The sequence below is a fragment of the Brassica rapa genome, chromosome A05 (assembly GCF_000309985.2).
Source record: "Brassica rapa cultivar Chiifu-401-42 chromosome A05, CAAS_Brap_v3.01, whole genome shotgun sequence".
Classification (NCBI taxonomy): Eukaryota; Viridiplantae; Streptophyta; class Magnoliopsida; order Brassicales; family Brassicaceae; genus Brassica; species Brassica rapa.
The window spans coordinates 21,194,978-21,213,226 of NC_024799.2; the positions used below are offsets into that span (position 1 = coordinate 21,194,978).

Consider the following 18,249-nt stretch of genomic DNA (forward strand, 5'->3'; position numbering starts at 1 on the left):
ATCATTGTTTAATGGAGTGCTGACATGGCATAGGTTGGTTATGTTCGATACATTATGCTTATCCCATGATAACGAGGGGCATACACTAACATCATTTAAATCCGCTTTACTTGCTCCACACCAGACCATTAGTTTAGTTTGTGTCCAAAACGTCACGTTTTTAGCTTCAATAACCGGATTTCAATCGAGCTTAACCAGCTCTACTTTCACATTAAACCCGGTTTACTAGCTCTGCACCAGATAACACTTGGGATTGATCCACCGGATTGATATAAACAACATAGTCGCAAGAGAATTTATCATGCATAGCTAGCTAGCTTTTTGTGAGAACATTTTCGAGCTAGCTGTGATCGGCGCTCGTTGACTTGGCAAAACAGGGTGCCGATATTTGAATATACGTGTGGTCTCCGTCTTCATTCTTCTTTGATGATCAACTTCTTAATATTTATTAAGCTCACGGTACAAAACTGGCTGGTTATATAGAAACTTACTCAGAGATGTCTGGTTTGTGTAATAATATAGGTAATTATGTAGGTAGCTCTGCATCATCATTTTTCATCGACTCTCTCGCAGATCGGCTTTCAATATATATACATTTGAGGAGTAACAATCATCTATCATCTATGGTCTATACCATCAAACTGATCAATCATACAAGTGACCAGCATCACCAAAAAGCACTACACTACAGCTGATGGACTAATCCTACATCCTACGTTTTATGATTCTCCTCTACTATCGCTGTCAGTCTGAGAAACACATTCCTCGACCCTAATGTGAGTTTGCGGTTCAACTGCAGTGTGAGGAAGAGAGGTAAAGGCTAAGAAACCAAAAAAGGTAAAGTTTTTATTGACTACCACCATATATGTTCTACAATAACAGGTAACCTTTAGGAGAAAGGTATCTGCAAACCTATAAATTGTAGTGGTAAGACCAAGACAAGGTAGCCAGCCCAGCCGCACAATGGTTTCTAACAACTTCAAGAAAAGTAAAATGAAATGCCAAACTAGCAATATTGCTACATAGTAGCAGTGCCAAATGTCAAATAATTTATTTTCAGAAACAACAAAGTCACATGAAGTTCCACAAAACTGAAACACAACCTAATCTTTGAAAAGGTGCCTAGAGACACTACACTGGAATTGCAAATGAAACTCAACACCAAACAAGTCTGATACACCTTAGGAAGATGAAACAGGGGGAACCGAAGACTCAGAGGGAGCTTTTGCAGCTGAGAAACTGAGAGCAGCAGCAGCAGCAGCCTGTGGAGAATAGATTCGTGCTTTCTTTATGATTTCAGCAACAATCCAATTCTTATGCTTGCTCAATGGCCTCGAAGGATCCAACTTCACCTGCATTGATTAACAAAACGCAAGCTCCTTTTAGGATTAGTCACTAACAATATCGATAAGACGATGTTCATTTCACTTTCGAGCTCTTGATCAAATGTTTTCTCAAATTCACTATAGAATCTCCCAGAAAGTTTAAGGCTTTCGAATTAAAAAAAAAGCATAAGAAAATCAAGGGATTTACTCGATCGCCGATGTTACAGGCGTTCGTCTCGTCGTGAGCCATAAACTTCGAAGTACGCTTGACGTAGCGATTGTAGAGTTTGTTGTGGAAGAGTCTGTCCACGGCTACCACCACCGACTTCTGCATCTTGTTCGACACCACCGTACCTATCACCGGCTTCATTTTCCTGAGCGACGAGAGAGAAATCAACGAGTGAGAATCTGGAGGCCGGAGAAGAAGACGATCGTCTAGGGTTTTATATTGATGGGCTTTCAATTTTAGCCCAATGGATCTGAACCGGCTTTATACTGAACCAGATTAAAATTAACATCTGGTAATATAAAAATCGAACCGGGATGAGGATAAAGAATCAACGACGGAATCTATCTATGGCTACTGTAACCGCTTCGCTTCGTCTTCAACCTCTATCATCACTCTCCTCGTCTTCCTCTCCTCCTCCAAGCTCGAGACCTCTCTATCTCAAGTTTCACACCTCACACCGCGAAAATCTAAGATACCTCTCGTCTCTCGGCGTAATCCCTCAGAATCCAAGACTCGCTCCTCCGGTGGACAACCTTCCGGCGATCCTCTCCGCCGTGAACTTCCTAAAATCAAAAGGAATCTCCGACGGAGACTTCCCTCGCCTCGTCTACCTCTGCCCGCAGCTCTTCTCTCCGACTTTCTCCATCTCCGAAACCGATCCCGTCTTCGATTTCCTCGCCGGCGAGCTCGGAGCCTCCGCCGCGGAATCCAGAGGACTGATCGTGAACTGCCCGAGCCTCCTCCTCTCCGACGTGGAGTACTGCTTGAGGCCGACGCTGGTTTACCTCAAGGAGCTGGGGGTGAAGAATCTGAACAGAGCGAGCAAGACGAACGCGCACGTGCTCAACACGAGGATGGAGAAGCTGAGAGCGAAGGTGAGGTTTCTCAAGAGCATAGGGTTTGAGCACGAGGAAGCGGCGAGAGTGTGTGGGAGGATCCCGGCGATATTTGGGTACAGTGTGGAGGATAACTTGAGGCCCAAGTTTGAGTTTTTGGTTTATGATATGGAGAGAGAGTTGGAGGAGTTGAAGAAGTTTCCGCAGTACTTTGGGTTTAGCTTGGGGAGGAGGATAAAGCCGAGGCATTGGCATTTGAAGAAGAAGGGCGTTAGGGTTTCGCTTAGTAGATTGTTGATGTGGGGTGATCACAAGTTCTATTCCAAGTGGAAACCATGATCAGTCTCTTAGTTTCATTTGTTTTCCACTATTGATATTCGAATTTGTATGGTTAATATTTAATAATACGTTTAGATATATTTTGTAACTCCCTTCCATTAATAACAGTTTAGATATTTTAAATATCCCATCAAAATAAAGATGAAATTGAGTATTTTAAACATTTATTTAAATTATGAATTCTGATTTTGGATATTAATTGAAGTTTTCGGGTCAGATCTTTTTGGTTATTCAAATTTTCAGGATTCTCGGTTAGAGTTGGGTTTGGATCTCAGATTCTTTTCCCAGGCCTAAAAAATTGATTCTCTGCTAGAAAAATTTTAGCTGTGTTTTCAAGTAATAAAAGTGAATACAAATCATGTCCTAATCTCGGGCGCCTTCACACAAGTCTCTCATCTAAGGTTGGCGAATTACAAGATCGATATCAGCACCAACTTCCACAATCTTAGCTTCCTTAGATGCCTTTGCTGATTTCGCAATGCTCTCCACCTCAAAATCTATTGCTATCTTCTTCACCTGGCCTTCAAGCATCTGTCAGGTAAACAAATTGTGTAACCAGCAAGCTATATATACATATTGTCCATAAAAGGAAGAATTCTGGTGGGTTTAGAACTAACCAGCGAGCCGATTGCTACCAAACTCCGGAACTTGGAATCAACATCTGCACCTTCCTCTTCTGCAATCTGTTTTAGAGATCCATGTTTTTTAGGACAAAGATTGATAATACAATACATTGGTTATCTCAGATTTTACTACAACAGATGAGGTTCAGTTCAATGGTAAAATATGAATGTGAAATTGACCAATTTTAATCTTACCTGCAATGCTGCTGAAAGGACTTGAGCTTGGCCTTCTTGATCCTTCTTTTCTATTAATAGCACTGCATAACTGCAAAAAAAAAACATATCGATCATGGGATCTGATTAAAACTCAACAATGAGTATCATCGATTATAGAGCAAAAGTTATACAAGAGGGGTATCATACTTGAGAAGCAATGTCGAATATGCCAACTGCAGATTCTTATTTGGGGATGAATAACAGTTTGAGAAGGCATCAAGAATCTGCATCAATGGACATCACAGATTAAAGGCTGAGTACCCAAGAAACCACTGTTTCAAATCATCATAATAAACACACACAGACACAAATCTTAGGCACTATAGTAAAATGCAATCATAAACTTCATTCCTATTCCCAGACATTGATACTACACAAGGATACCAATAGCTGGTTCATGGAGATAATCACAGATTCTAATTACGATATAAAAGCAAAGAAAAAAATAGTACTTACTTGACTATGATGCCTCTGTAGCCAGTAATGAAATGAAGGATTCTTGAATAGATTAACAAGGACACGAACAGTTGTTAGAAGATTTGCAGGTAGAGCCGAATCTTCTGTGACTTTCTTTATAAGATCCAGAAGCAGATCTAGTTGAGTTTAATTTACAGAGAGATATACAAGTTAGTGAAGAACATTAGCTGATACTGTAATTCATGTTGGGAAAACCATTAGCTTCACGTGAGATGATTACCATTGTTGCCTTCCACATGCTTGATAAGTAGACTTGCTCCATGAGGATGCAAAACGAGCATCCTGACTAAATCGGTAGCTGCATGTTCAAAAACATAAGCATAAGCGCTATATCCAACAATTAACACGAAAATACATTGGCTACCTAAACTGCTTTATGGACTGCAAGAAAACAAGAATACTTATCAAAGAAACCACAACATATCGCATTTTAGATTGTTGTATAAACATACTAGAAAATCAACTGATTTAGCTCTATGACTACTACCTAAATGGCTTAAACAGTCTTCTTTAACTAATTGATTGAAAAGAGAAGACCTACCAGGAAACATCATCGCAGGTGGCCATGCTTGTAACACTTTCAAAATCAAAGAAATATCAATGTCAGCAAAACTGGTAGCATGGTAATGTGATGTGTCCTTGAGTATTTTCACCATTGCGCCCACTCTGGATATTTCAACTTCTGTCAGGGACTTGTCAGTATGTACCTTCATCAGATGGAAAAATAGTATCAGAAACATAAACTACCAGCACTAGAAAAATGTAAAATAACCATTGAATAATTCTTGGTGCAACTGTGCTCGTGTGGCAGAAGTTACTGAGAGCTTACTGGATCAGATCGTAGAGTATTGTTGAACTCTGTCATCTTTTTCAGGATCCCATCATATTGAGCAACATCGAAAACTAGTACACCTCTCTGGAGAAAACAATAAAAAACAGGGATCAGTATCTAGAAAGGCTACACATGAATAAAGAAAGAAGAAAAATAGCGTACTTTTGGAATGTGCTTGTATAAGGGTTTTGCCGTAGTTGCTGCAACAGAAAAGAGTCCAAGTGCATGAGTCAAAAGGAAATTTTTTACAAGAATCTGAAATCCTTGAAAGTACTTTGTGAGAATAGCCCAGATAATATATTCATACCAGCTGTATGAGATGACTGCCCAGGCACATAAGCATTTGCTGTTACACAAAGACGGCAGAACAAAAAAATTACATTAAAAACCTGAAAACAAAATCTCATACTAAATAGTTATAAAACATGAGAAATTTTACCGCCCGTGAAGGGATCACGGAAAGATGGATTAAAATTGAAGTCCTTCTGCCCAGAGTTCTGTAATATAAATTCAACAATCTGCTGCCGATATGCGAGGGGAAGATTCTCTTTTAGAAGCCATTTGTCAGCTGCATCATACGGATTGTCTGCCAAACAAGAAACCATTTTAGGTATAAATAAACTGAAGCACTTGCTTATAGTTGCACTTGGAAGCAACACAGTTCAGGTACCTGATCGATTGTAAGGAAGCTTTCGGATAGGTTCCCCATCACCAATGTCAACATCGAAAACTATAAGAAAAATAAAAAAGTGGCTAAGAATTTTGTTCACTTCGATTTTAAATAAAGTCATAATAGGTTTGTAATCTTACCAAAATCATACTGTACTCCATCGTGGAGAGGACGGTCAGCCACACCCTCTGGCCCATCAACAACCTCACCAATCTGGAAAAAGTTAATAATAAAGCAGCATTCAAGTGAATAGCAAAAATGACATGTAGCCAACAAACTAGAAAGATTTAAGAAAAAAGATATAAAAGCTCAATATGTTGACATACTTTGTCCCATCTCTGATCCTTCATATTCCATACATAAGCAACACCATTGTCTCCCTCCCTTACGACTTTTGTCTGGCCTTCACTGGTACCTGATAGAATACATCAAATAGTAGGAATGACCATAGCCAGACAGTATCAGTTACAGCTTTCGACAGGATTTAAAATACAAAATTTGGATACTAGTGGCACCTGGTAAAGTCAGAGCATCAAGCCCCGGCAGCTCGTCAAGTTTCATTCCCCCAACCTTTTTCCTGAGATTAGGAACATATGACACAACTTCATTAAAAATCATGAAACTGCCAGGGGAAAAAATGAAGAAAAAAAAACTCTGTGGACACAGGATTTAATGATCAGATCACCTGCTCAGTTTATACTGAGAAAGTTGGGAATCAAAGGCATCAATCTCCATTTGATCTGCAATCATGCCATCACGTACTGTCCAGACACGAGCCACTCCATCTGAACATGCAGTCACAATGTCTCCGTTCTCCAGGAACTTGGCATCCCAGACACAGCCTGGGTGTTCCAGACTCTGAACGCATACTCCATCTGTACCAAACAAAAGCAACAAGTAAGAACAACACCTCAAGCTATAAGAAACATGACTTTAAATTAAAAGGAAAACCATCATTACCTTTCCATATTTTGGCATGGCGATCTTCACTCCCACTAACAATAAGGCCAGATGCATGAGCGTCAACCGAGTAAACAATGGAGGTGTGCCCAACCATCTCCAAAAGAACTTCGCCACTTAGAGCCCAGAGCCTGATTGAGCTGTTTATATAAAAAAAAATCCGATAAGGAACAGATGGATGAGCCTGATTTACTGGGAAAATGTCATGGAACAAGCAAGAGGTTGTACGAAGCAAATAACTTACCCATCATGTGATGCTGAAAGAAATCCTAAATCAGGCATCACGGCTAATCCTCTAACAGTGTCTACATTGCAAAACAAAAGGTCATTATATTAGCACTTCACAAGATAAGATATCTTTACTGCAGCTTCTCATTTTGACAAAGAAATTCACCTGCATGCCCAGCAAAAGTTCGTAGACTTGTGTTTCCCTTCCAGAGTTTGAGAGTGGTATCACTTGAACCAGAAACGAGCTCACCAGACGGCAATCTCAACACTGCCTGAATAGGCGACTGGTGTGCCTCCCAAGATTCAACAAGCTGGCCGTTTCTCCATCGTTTCAGAGTTCTTCAGAACAAGGGGAAAAACAAATAAGAACTTAAGTTATACTAGATAATACTAGTAGACATTATTTCAATATATTTACCATTTGTATTACTAAAGCTAGTAAGGCACATCAAGACAATAACACACACAGCTAACATTCCTAAAACACCTAGAACTAGGCTTTAGAATTATATAAACAGCAAAGGAAAGCCACATGCTAATAATATACACTGACTGACTGACTTACTGATCAACAGAAGATGAAACAATGTCCTCGTTATCAAGAGTAACACCAGTGACTTGCATCTTATGACCCTTCAATGCCTGAACAATCTCTCCATTTACCAGGTTCCAAACGAAAACGGAAGTATCCATGCTCCCAGAGACGAGCCTTCCTTCAGGATACTCCTCGTTGGGAGAGATCCATGCAAGCGGCCCAACGAAGCTCGTATGACCCAGAAGAATCTTGGAAGGTGAATACTTTCGCTTATTATCAGAATCAAGTGACCATACCCTAATGGTTCTGTCTCTTGACGAGGTAGCTATATGCTCGTCAGTGCACACACATATTCCACGGACCTGAGATAATCAGATTACAATTAGGTCAATTACAGTATCGAGCATCTAATCAGAAACCTAAGGCTCGCTCTAATCATCAAATCCACACGTGAAAGTGAAATTGAAGCAATGCAAAATCATAGTCAAGTGGAATCACGGAGCTGGATCAAGCTAACAGACTCTAAAGTTATAAGGGACGGAGTTTCGAAATCTCGAAGGAGAATCGTGAACAAGGAAGGAGGAAAAACGAGAGAGAGAGAGATCGTACATCGTCATCGTGGCCACGGAGCTCGCACCTGAGCTTGTATTCGTTGAAATCGATATCCATCATCACTGAGAACGAATGACCAAAGCGACTCACAAGTGACTTGCGGGTGGAGGAGGAGAGGGATCTTCCCGATCAAAAATATTGTAAAAAGGTCGTATTCTTGACTACAGTACCTTACATGGTTTATATACACAGCTAGGTCTGGCCATTCGGGGTCCCAAACGGGTTTTGGTTTTATCCAATCGGATTTTGGTTTTTCGGGTTTATCAAAATCAGCCCCATTCGGATTATATGAAAGTTCGGTTTGGGACCGGTTCGGGTTCTATTGGGTTCGGGTCGGGGTTAGTAAATCTTCAAAGAACCGGTACAACCCAATATAATTTCGGGTTCGGGTCTCAATCGGTTTTTCGGTTTAAAAGTACTTGATTTTTACCTATTTTATAACCAAAACATGAGTAAAATCGGTTCTTCAGAGTTAAAGTACCTGATTTGTACCTATTTTGTAATCAAAACTTAAGTAAAATCGATTCAAAAATAAGGAACATCAACCGTGATCATTCAAAATCAAACGAAAAGTAAACATATTTACTGATAAAAAGAAAACCAAATAAACAAAAACATAAAATGAAAATCAAGTTCTCATGAAATGAGAAACATTGTTTAACGAAAACAAAATCAAAATCTAAATACTTCAAGATTCAACGGCTATCTTTAACCATCAACCTTCATGTAATAGTACCACCAACCTTCATGCAATAGAACCACCAACCTTCATGTAATAGATAAGTATTTTAGATGTTCAATATTTCATAGTATATTTTGGATACATATTAGGAATTGAGATCATGTTTGGTACAAGATCTTTTCGAGGTTTTGAATGTTTCGGGTTTTATCGGATATCCATTTAGATTCGGGTTCGATTCGGATAATACCCATAACCCAAAATACCACAAAACAAGATCCATTCGGTATTTACGTCGGGTTCGGATCGGTTCGGATTCATTTTTATCGGATCGGATTCGATTCGGATTTTCGGGTTCGGTTTATTTGCCCAGCCCTATACACAGCTAATGTATTAGGATATAATTTATCAACATGTAATATTATCCTTACAGAATAATGAAAAACTAGATTTTGATCCGCGTTTAAAAAACATAAGATTTATTTTTGAAATTAAATAAATTTTTCTTATATAATTTCTATATAAGATATGTATAGTTTTGGGTACATTTATCCGGATGACTTGAACCATATCAAACTGAAAAAAAAAAACCAAAATTAAACTAAATTTCTTAAATAACCGAGCATATCATATATCTTTGGAACTGAAAAATAAAATACCAAATGAATACTTGAATTTTTAAAATACAAATTATATACCTATTAAACATAACTAAACCATTAAAAATTATACTATTAATAGAACTATACGCGGTAATGATCACATCATGTTAAACATGTTTGAATAATATGTCATATATTCATGGAAATTTATTGTTAGAGTAATTATATAATAAATTATGGGAGATTAATAAATAAGTTCATTTAATTATGTAAAGTATTTATATAGTTAGAGAAATATAAGGTAAGACCAAATAAATAGTTAAGTCTAGGTCTAACAATTTTGTTTAAGTAGATTTTTTAGGATTTCTTCCTTTTTAATAATATAGACTAGATAAACTAGATTCTTAATCAGCGCTAAGCGCGGATTTAAAAGAAGTTAGTGTTTTTGAATGGTTATGCTTATGATTTTTGGTCTACTATACCTACCATATATGAGTCTTGTTTTTCTTGAAGTTTACTGAATTCTAAATCATATATTTCTAATGTTTGATTTCTCAACAAAAACAAAATTGAAGGTTTGTATAAACTTTCTTCCAGATTATTATTATTGTCTATTTACTCATTTAAATTCATAAATTACATGATTCAAGTTTATAGATTCATCGTTTTTTTCCTAATAATGTAAAGAGTGCGAGTTTCAAATATCGTTCTAATTAGACCAAGTAATCAAGATTGAGTTCACAGTTTCATCATTTTTTCTTAGTAATGTAAAAAGTGTGAGCTTCAAATTTTTTTGGTCAACTATGGCCAAGAAAATATGAATTAACAGTGTGCAATAATGGATTAGAGATGTCATGTCCCACACGAGCAAAGACATTAAATATATATAAATAAAAATGTTTTTAGGAAACACTATTGCTAAAACATTTTGTTAAAAGAATGCATTATCTTAATTAAAAAGAATATTCAGATTTGGAGCCGATTTTCAAAGAATATATAGGGAGAATATTCTAATAAATTATTATTTGTCAACCAAAAATATTTTCATTTTTTTTATTTTTGAATACATTGTTTAGATTTAGTAAAAATAATTTCTTGTTACTAAATATATTATTGACATCATATTTTAAAAATGATTTGGATTGATGGATATATATTTATTTGGATAAAATTAGTATAAATATATATTAATTAATAGATGACATTTGACATCATAAACAAAGATCTAGAACTTATGAAATATTTAATAAAAATATCAATTTTTTACATTATAAACAAAGCCCATGATTGTTTGCATATGATCATTGGTCATATTTATTTTGATTACAAGTATATAAGATAGTTTATTTCTCATAAAAGCTAACTTGCAACTGTAGTTTATACATAACTAGGGGGTGTCCACGCTTCGCGCAGAATATTGTTTTATTGTTGTTAAAAGTGTGATTTTTTGGATAATGTAATTACGTGATCACTTTTATTTGTTAAGAACATTATTTTGGTGTTTTTATTGTGCTATATAGTAGTAATATGTTAATATATTTTGTCTTTGTTTTTTCAATAATGTGTTTTGTCTGTATAGTATTTGTTAGTAGTGAAGTGAGCCTCTAATATAAAAATATATTGAATTTCAATAACTTTGCATTTATGCAATTGTTGATTCTAAGATTAACGGTTTCAGCGTCAAAATTGTCTTTTATTTTTTTCATATTTTTGAACATTATAACTTTCATGATGTTTTTGCATTTTTCCCATATTTTGACATTGAACCCTCAATATCTATGTATTTTGTTTACCTTTCTGGTATGCGGTGTTTCTCATCATCACCGAAAAAGACTCACCTCCTGCCCTTGTTCTTTATTGCCTTCTAGAGGGGTTCCGAGTTGTGTGGTTGTTTTCGTGTCATTTTAGGCTGCTCCATTCAATATTGGATGATCCTCTTCTTCCTTAGATTTCAGCTGATGTTAGGAACTGCATCTCTTTGGGTTGGGTCAGAGTTTAGTCATCTTTGAAGTTGTTTTCCTCGTCGTTGGCTTACCATCGATACTTTCTTCTCATCTTGGTTTTCAAGATATGGTTTTTGGTGATATGACTTCTATAGCTCGAGGACGACTCCACGATTTAATAATTTCGTTTTGTCTACTCTTCCATCTATGTTCCCTCATCTCGTGCAGCTTTTATCGTTGCTTGCGTCTCTGTGGCACTCCCTTTCGCCATGTTTGCCACTCCTGGTTTGGATAGTGTTCTCCTTCGATTATGCTCTGTAGATTTGGAAGATTGTTTATGGTCTCAAGTTTGGGCTCATGTTTCTCGGGGGTTGGTTTCCGTTCTCCCTCACTCATGTTGTTCTCTTCTTCCCTTGCTTCCCTTAGTATAAGTGTGCGGTATCAGTCTCTTGGAGCTTTGGTCTCTTCTATCCAGAGCTTTGTGGTTCTTCACCGGCATATGCGTCTTGTTTGCGCTTGTTTAGTTTGTGAGGTGATTCTTACCTCTTAGATGGTGGTTGCGCTTATCGTTCGTTATATATGTCTCTTTCTGATTCGTGGTGATTTTGGCCTTCTGTCGATTATTCTTCCTCCATTCTTTGCATTGGTTTTTGATCACACTCATTTGTGTTTAAGGGATTGTTTTATCTCAAGATTATATTTCTACATTTTACTGACTTTTAATTGTTCTAACCAAGACACTCTATGATAAAGTGGAGTAAGTTAGTTTTCGTTCTTGATCGCCTTTGAGCTCTAGACCTTTATTGAGTTAGAGTTACTTTGGCATTTTTTTTCTCTCTGACTATGGAGGCTTTATGTTTAGATTATGTGTTATGCTTTAGTTTGGTTATATTAAGATGAATATATAGTTGTAAATGAAATAATATAAGATAGTAAAAAATAATAAAATAGCGAAGTTTATATTAGTTTATAATAATATTTAAAATACATTTATATTTTTTTTTTACTTATTTCTTTATTCGTTTTGCAATTTTTTGAAGAATAAAATAGATTAAAATACATCATCAAACTTCAAATGATGATAGTTAGTGTGAGAAGGATTAGATAGTGTATAATTAGAAAATAATGAACCAAATTTCAATAATCTAAAAGAAGAAAGATCTAAAATGTAAAAAAAAAAAAAAAGACATATGTCAACAAACCCCCCTTCCACATGTCATTAGAAGAGAGAAAAGTCTACTTTATATATATAGATAGATAGATAGATGGATAGATAGATAGATAGATAGATGGTTGTTTTTGTTTTGATCATGAGAATGTCCACAAGTAAGACTAAAGTGAAGGAGGATAAGTTTAAGAAGGTTTTTGATGCGACTTTTCCGGGATGGAGCTGTGTTAACAACTACTCCAATCATCGATTGGGTCGCATTTGGGTGGTTTGGTCTGATGAGGTTGAAGTGTGTCCAGTCTCTACTAGTATGCAAATGATCACAGTTTGGGTGAGATATAAGGCATCAGGGGACACTTTTCTTTGTTCATTTGTTTATGCTTCAAATCTTGCAAGTGAACGGAGAGAGTTATGGAAGGAAATGGAGACGAGTGGGAGATCAGTAGCAAACAATTCATGGATCATACAGGGTGATTTTAACGTGGCGTTATCGACACTTGAACACTCGCGGTCATCTGATTCGAGAATGGATTTGAATGCTATAAAGGATTTTCAGGATGTGGTCGAGAACTGCGATATGGTAGATCTCGCACAAGTGGGTCCTTCATTTACTTGGACCAACTGCCAGGAGGAAAATCCTATCAGCAAGAAGCTGGATAGAGTGATGGTTAACAGTTGTTGGATATCTTTGTTCCCTCAGTCATATGTGTCTTTTGAGTCAGGCGGAGTGTCTGATCATCTACGTATGCACACACAACTTAGAGATGTTCCCCAAGGAAATATGAAGCCTTTCAAATTCTTTACCCATCTCACTAATCATCCTCGGTTTCTAGAAGTTGTAGCTCGGGTCTGGAATGAATCTGAACCCATTTTCCACTCTCGGTCTGCATTAAGGAAACTTCAGGAGAAGTTGAAAGCTCTTAAGTTTGAGCTGCGGGGACTTAACAGAGATATGTATGGGGATCTACCTGGTCGTGTCAAGCAGGCATATGAAGAGCTGTGTGCTAGGCAAACAGAGGCTATGCAGAACCCGCAAACGTCAACTTTTGAAGCTGCTGCAGATGCTTGGGAAAAGTGGCATCATATTTCGGGAATTGAGGAGCAGTTCTACTATCAAAAGTCAAGGGTGCAGTGGCTGGGTCTTGGTGATAGAAATTCAAGATTCTTTCACAAAGTTACACAAAGTCGCAATATTAGAAATACAATCAGGAGAATAGTCACGGCTGATGGCAGTATATTGACCTCCCAAACAGATATAAAGCGGGAAGCAGCAGCTCATTTACAGTCTTTTTTGAACATGGCTGGACAGCCAACTCCGACTGTCTCCCAGGATGAACTATCTCAGCTAGTTGATCACCGGGTTTCCACTGCAGAGATATCAATGCTTCAAGCACCAGTAATGGCGGAGGAAATCCGAGAAGTGCTTTTCTCAATGCCATCTAACAAGGCCCCAGGACCGGATGGCTACCCCATGGAATTCTATAAGGCAGCATGGTCAGTGGTAGGGAAAGATTTTGTCACTGCAGTTCAGTCATTTTTCATTTATGGATTTATGCCTCGCAGCGTCAACGCAACCCTCTTGGCCCTAGTTCCCAAGACTGCTGATGCTGAGAAAATGACAGATTTTAGGCCTATCGCTTGCTGTAATGTAATCTATAAAGTGGTATCAAAGATTATAGCAAGAAGATTGAAAGCTACGCTCCCGGAGGCTATAGAGTTAAACCAATGCGCTTTTGTGGAAGGCAGGCTCCTTCTGGAAAACGTTCTTCTAGCAACGGAACTGGTAAAGGACTATCACAAGACTTCAGTTACATCTCGATCGGCAATTAAGCTCGACATTTCAAAGGCTTTCGACACGGTCAGTTGGGAGTTCATAGAGGAAACTTTGCGTGCAATGAATTACCCCGACCTGTTCATTTCTTGGATCATGAGATGTCTTGACACTGCTGCATTCTCAGTCTCGGTAAATGGGGAGTTAGAAGGTTTCTTCTCCAGTAGCAGAGGCATGAGGCAAGGGTGTTCGCTCTCTCCGTACCTCTATGTTATTGCCAGCAATGTACTCTCTAAGCTTCTCAATAAAGCGGCGTCTGATGGGCGGATAGGCTATCACCCACACTGTAAGGAGGTTAAACTCTCTCACCTTAGTTTTGCTGATGACATTGTAGTCTTCACAGATGACTCCCCGGAATCGCTTAGAAACACACTGGCTGTATTTGATAAGTTTGCTAGCATGTCGGGATTGAGGATTAATGTCGCAAAATCAACTGTCTTTGCTGCGGGTAAAGGGAAACTAGTGCTAGAGGCTGCCGCAGGTGCTACTGGTCTCACAGTCTCTGCGCTGCCTATCAAGTATCTTGGTCTCCCACTAACCACAAAGATAATGACGAAGAATGACTATGAGCCGCTGATCACAAAAATCAGGAACAGGTTTATCTCTTGGACAAGTAAGGCACTTTCATACGCAGGAAGGTTACAGCTTATTAAGTCGGTTATTGCGAGCATCACAAATTTCTGGTGCGCTGCTTTCTGTCTCCCTCAAGCATGTATAGATGACATTGAAAGTATGTGTTCGGCGTTCTTATGGAGTGGCTCACCGAACAACACTTCTATGTCTAAAGTTGCTTGGGCTGATGTCTGCTGTCCATATGAGGAAGGTGGTTTGGGGTTGCGTCGAGTTAAAGAAGTGAGTACGGTTTTTATTCTGAAACTGATATGTTGTCTCTCTGCGCAGTCGTACTCACTGTGGGCCACGTGGGTCAAACAATATCTACTTCGGGGGGAGACTCTATGGGATGTGAGGGACACTGGTTTGGGTTCTTGGGTGTGGCGTAAGCTCTTGAAGCATAGGAATCTGGCAAAACAGTTCATTCGCACAGACATTGGCAATGGGCAATCAGTGAAGTTTTGGCTGGATATTTGGCACCCCGCGGGGAGGCTGATAGAAATAACTGGGGATATTGGGACGCAGAAACTAGGCATTGCAAGACATGCACGGGTATGTGAGGTCTATGTGGAAGGAGTTTGGAGGATTCAGTCTTCTCGGGATCTGCAGATTCAACAATTGGTGCAGGAGATTCGGCAGTTCCCGCTAGTGATTAATGGTACTGATCGTGATGGGGTCTTGTGGAGAAATGGTCCTGATGACTATGGAGACAGGTTCATAGCCTCAAGCACTTGGCATCAGATCAGGCAACACAGGGGAAAAACACCATGGAGTAAGCTCGTGTGGTTCTCTCAAGGTGTTCCACGATTTGCCTTCATCACGTGGCTAGATTTTCGTGATAGACTCTCCACGGGTCATCGAACTAGTAAATGGGGTCAGACGCAAGGTTGCCTCTTCTGTGGGGAACCTGATGAGACTAGGGAACATCTCTTCTTTGCTTGTCCGTACACTTACACATTGTGGCTGGAAGTTGTGGGTAATCTGTTTGGTGTTGAGCCTGACCCGGATTGGGATATTACTGTCTCTCGGCTGCTTACAGGAATGTATGATCGCCTTAGTTACATACTGCTGAGACTAGTTCTGCAAGTCACCATTTATTTTGTGTGGAGAGAGCGAAATGATAGGAGACACAGCAATGGTGTAAAGTCTGTGAACCAGCTTGGAAGGATCATTGACAAAACTGTGCGAAACCGTATTATGTCAACAAAGTACTACCTGATACCAAAGCTGCAGGGTCTGATGTGTCGATGGTTTGAGGCACATATGCTTTAATTCTTTGATTTCGTTTTCAGATTATTACTGAAGTTTTGAATACATAAACTCTGTACATATATTCTTTTGCATTGATCAATAAATTAAATATTTCATCAAAACAAATGTCCACAAGTAATCTAAACAATTCAAACCATGTTTAAAAGGATTAATAAAAGGATTAATAAAAGGATTTTGGTTAGTATAGGTTTAGTCCCATCATGAAAAATGGTTAGACCATACGTTGTTAATAAAGCTGATTATTTGTTTGATGTGAGATATTAGAAGTTGAAAAATGAAATATAACACTTAAAATTTTTTCTTGAGACTTATATAACAGTTAGATCCCAAATTAGTTTCTAAATATATATATTAGATAATGCATAAATGAAATATATATTGTATAACTAAATTATAAGGGATGTTATATCTATTGCTAATAAAATGTGAATAAGTCCAAATTTAAATGACAACATTTTTAAGTAGATAAAAAGTAGGATTCTAAATTAATAGAGTAGATATCAAAATAAAGGTAATTATCGCGGGATAATATCATTTAAATACACTTACAGTTAATATTTTTTATATATATTTGAATTTATAATAATTTTGATAAATTAAATTTGATGATTAAAAATTGATAGAGAAATTTTGAATGGCTAATAACAGAAGAATAACATTAAATTTTATTTCACTATATTAATCATCTTAATACATGTATCTCAAAATTATGAAAAAAAGATAAAAACTATAGAGAGAAAATATCATATAAGTTTTTTGTTTTTTTTAACGGATTACCATACATGAATTGTAATATAAATCTAATATTTAAGTTTGAAAAGTATCTATTATAATACTTGGAAATACTAATGACTAAGTATATATTAGCTGTGTATATAATTAATTAATAATGTAATCTATTAATTTAGAATCCTATTTTGATCTACTATTAACAATTCATATAGTAGGATCACTTAAAGAATTAGTTAATATGATATATTTGATTATTTACATTAACAATAAACCAACAATAAATTTTAGTTTTCTTTTTTTTAATTATAAGAAAATCTGTTGAAAAATAATCTAATAAAATCTTACTAAAATTTTAAATATTTTAAAAATAACACATTAATTAATTTCATAATTAGTAATATAATACTATTCTAAATAAATGTTAATTAAATTTTTATTCTAAAAAAAAGAAAATAAAAAATTTGTACTATTTTTTTAAAAACAATTATCATTATATTCAGTATTATACAAAAATAGAAGTGATTTATGAATTAAATATGACAAAATTATATTAAATAGTTAAATTAACAAAAACAAATTTAAAAATTGTTTCATTTAAATAAATTATCACTCAACATTAAAATGAGTTTAAATTCATAAACTATATAATCTTTTTATACAAAATAAATTATTAAGATAAGTTAAACTTTTATATCTACAAGTATATGTTATCTTTATTTTATTTTACAACCTCTCAACAATATTGTTTAAAATGTTTATATAGAAATATAATGGTATATAATAACATCTAGTTCATACACTATTTAAAAATATGCTATTATAAAACTATGAAGTTTTAATAATTCATTTAAAATAGTAATGACAAGCCAAATTTTATTTATAATGTTTTTTTTTAGTTTTAATTATAACAAAATCTGTTGAGAAAAAAAATAGAAAACATTACCAAAAGTTCAATATTTTTTATAACATAATTTATTAATGTAGTAACAAAAAAAATTCAAAATTCATGTACTCTTACAAACTCAAAAATAGTTGTTTAATTTTAATTTTCCAAAGTTTTCTTGACAAAATATACAGTTTTGAAAATAAATATTCAAACTTAAATCAATAATATTTTAAATTTTACAAAAGATAAAATCGTAGATAATAAAGAAGAACTTTTTGAAATGGATCATGAAAAAATAAACTATATATGTTGTAAAAAATAAATTAAATTAATATTTCAAAATATTAATTAAAAAGAAAACTTAATATCGTAACATCTAAAAAAATATTCTATATCAATAAAATTTACTTAAATAATATGGTAGATGCTACTATGTATAAAATTTACTAAAAAAAATAGGGCTATACTATTAGCAAAACAATGTTATTACTTATAAATCCCGTAACATACTAAAATGATATAGTATATTTTTTAACACAAGATATAAATATAAATTATCTTAAACATATATTTTCTATAATATAAATAAATAAATTTTAAAAATAAATTTTATGCAAAATGTATAAATGAAAGAAAAAACAT

The 18,249-nt window shown here is 36.0% G+C and overlaps 3 protein-coding genes across 3 annotated transcripts; 1 reads left to right on the forward strand and 2 right to left on the reverse strand.

The window, feature by feature from the left end:
* Window positions 1-984: 984 nt before the first annotated feature.
* LOC103869514 (30S ribosomal protein S17) lies at window positions 985-1,789 on the reverse strand. Its single transcript, XM_009147597.3, has 2 exons — window positions 1,534-1,789; window positions 985-1,352 (listed from the first exon to the last, which is right to left on the reverse strand). Exons 1-2 carry the CDS (start codon window positions 1,693-1,695, stop codon window positions 1,182-1,184), a joined length of 333 nt encoding a protein of 110 aa, XP_009145845.1. The 5' UTR covers window positions 1,696-1,789; the 3' UTR covers window positions 985-1,181.
* A 27-nt stretch (window positions 1,790-1,816) lies between these two features.
* LOC103869515 (transcription termination factor MTEF1, chloroplastic) lies at window positions 1,817-3,111 on the forward strand. The gene is made up of 2 exons (XM_009147598.3): window positions 1,817-2,767; window positions 3,021-3,111. The coding sequence occupies exon 1, from the start codon at window positions 1,869-1,871 to the stop codon at window positions 2,727-2,729; it is 861 nt and encodes a 286-aa protein (XP_009145846.1). The 5' UTR covers window positions 1,817-1,868; the 3' UTR covers window positions 2,730-2,767; window positions 3,021-3,111.
* LOC103869516 (phospholipase A-2-activating protein) lies at window positions 3,032-8,096 on the reverse strand. The gene is made up of 21 exons (XM_009147600.3): window positions 7,880-8,096; window positions 7,301-7,632; window positions 6,902-7,074; window positions 6,752-6,812; window positions 6,508-6,647; window positions 6,233-6,422; window positions 6,063-6,124; window positions 5,874-5,962; window positions 5,688-5,760; window positions 5,548-5,607; window positions 5,317-5,463; window positions 5,185-5,223; window positions 5,040-5,077; window positions 4,875-4,961; window positions 4,587-4,752; window positions 4,266-4,343; window positions 4,025-4,161; window positions 3,716-3,792; window positions 3,548-3,617; window positions 3,347-3,412; window positions 3,032-3,260 (listed from the first exon to the last, which is right to left on the reverse strand). The coding sequence occupies exons 1-21, from the start codon at window positions 7,940-7,942 to the stop codon at window positions 3,126-3,128; spliced, it is 2,283 nt and encodes a 760-aa protein (XP_009145848.1). The 5' UTR covers window positions 7,943-8,096; the 3' UTR covers window positions 3,032-3,125.
* Window positions 8,097-18,249: the final 10,153 nt, after the last annotated feature.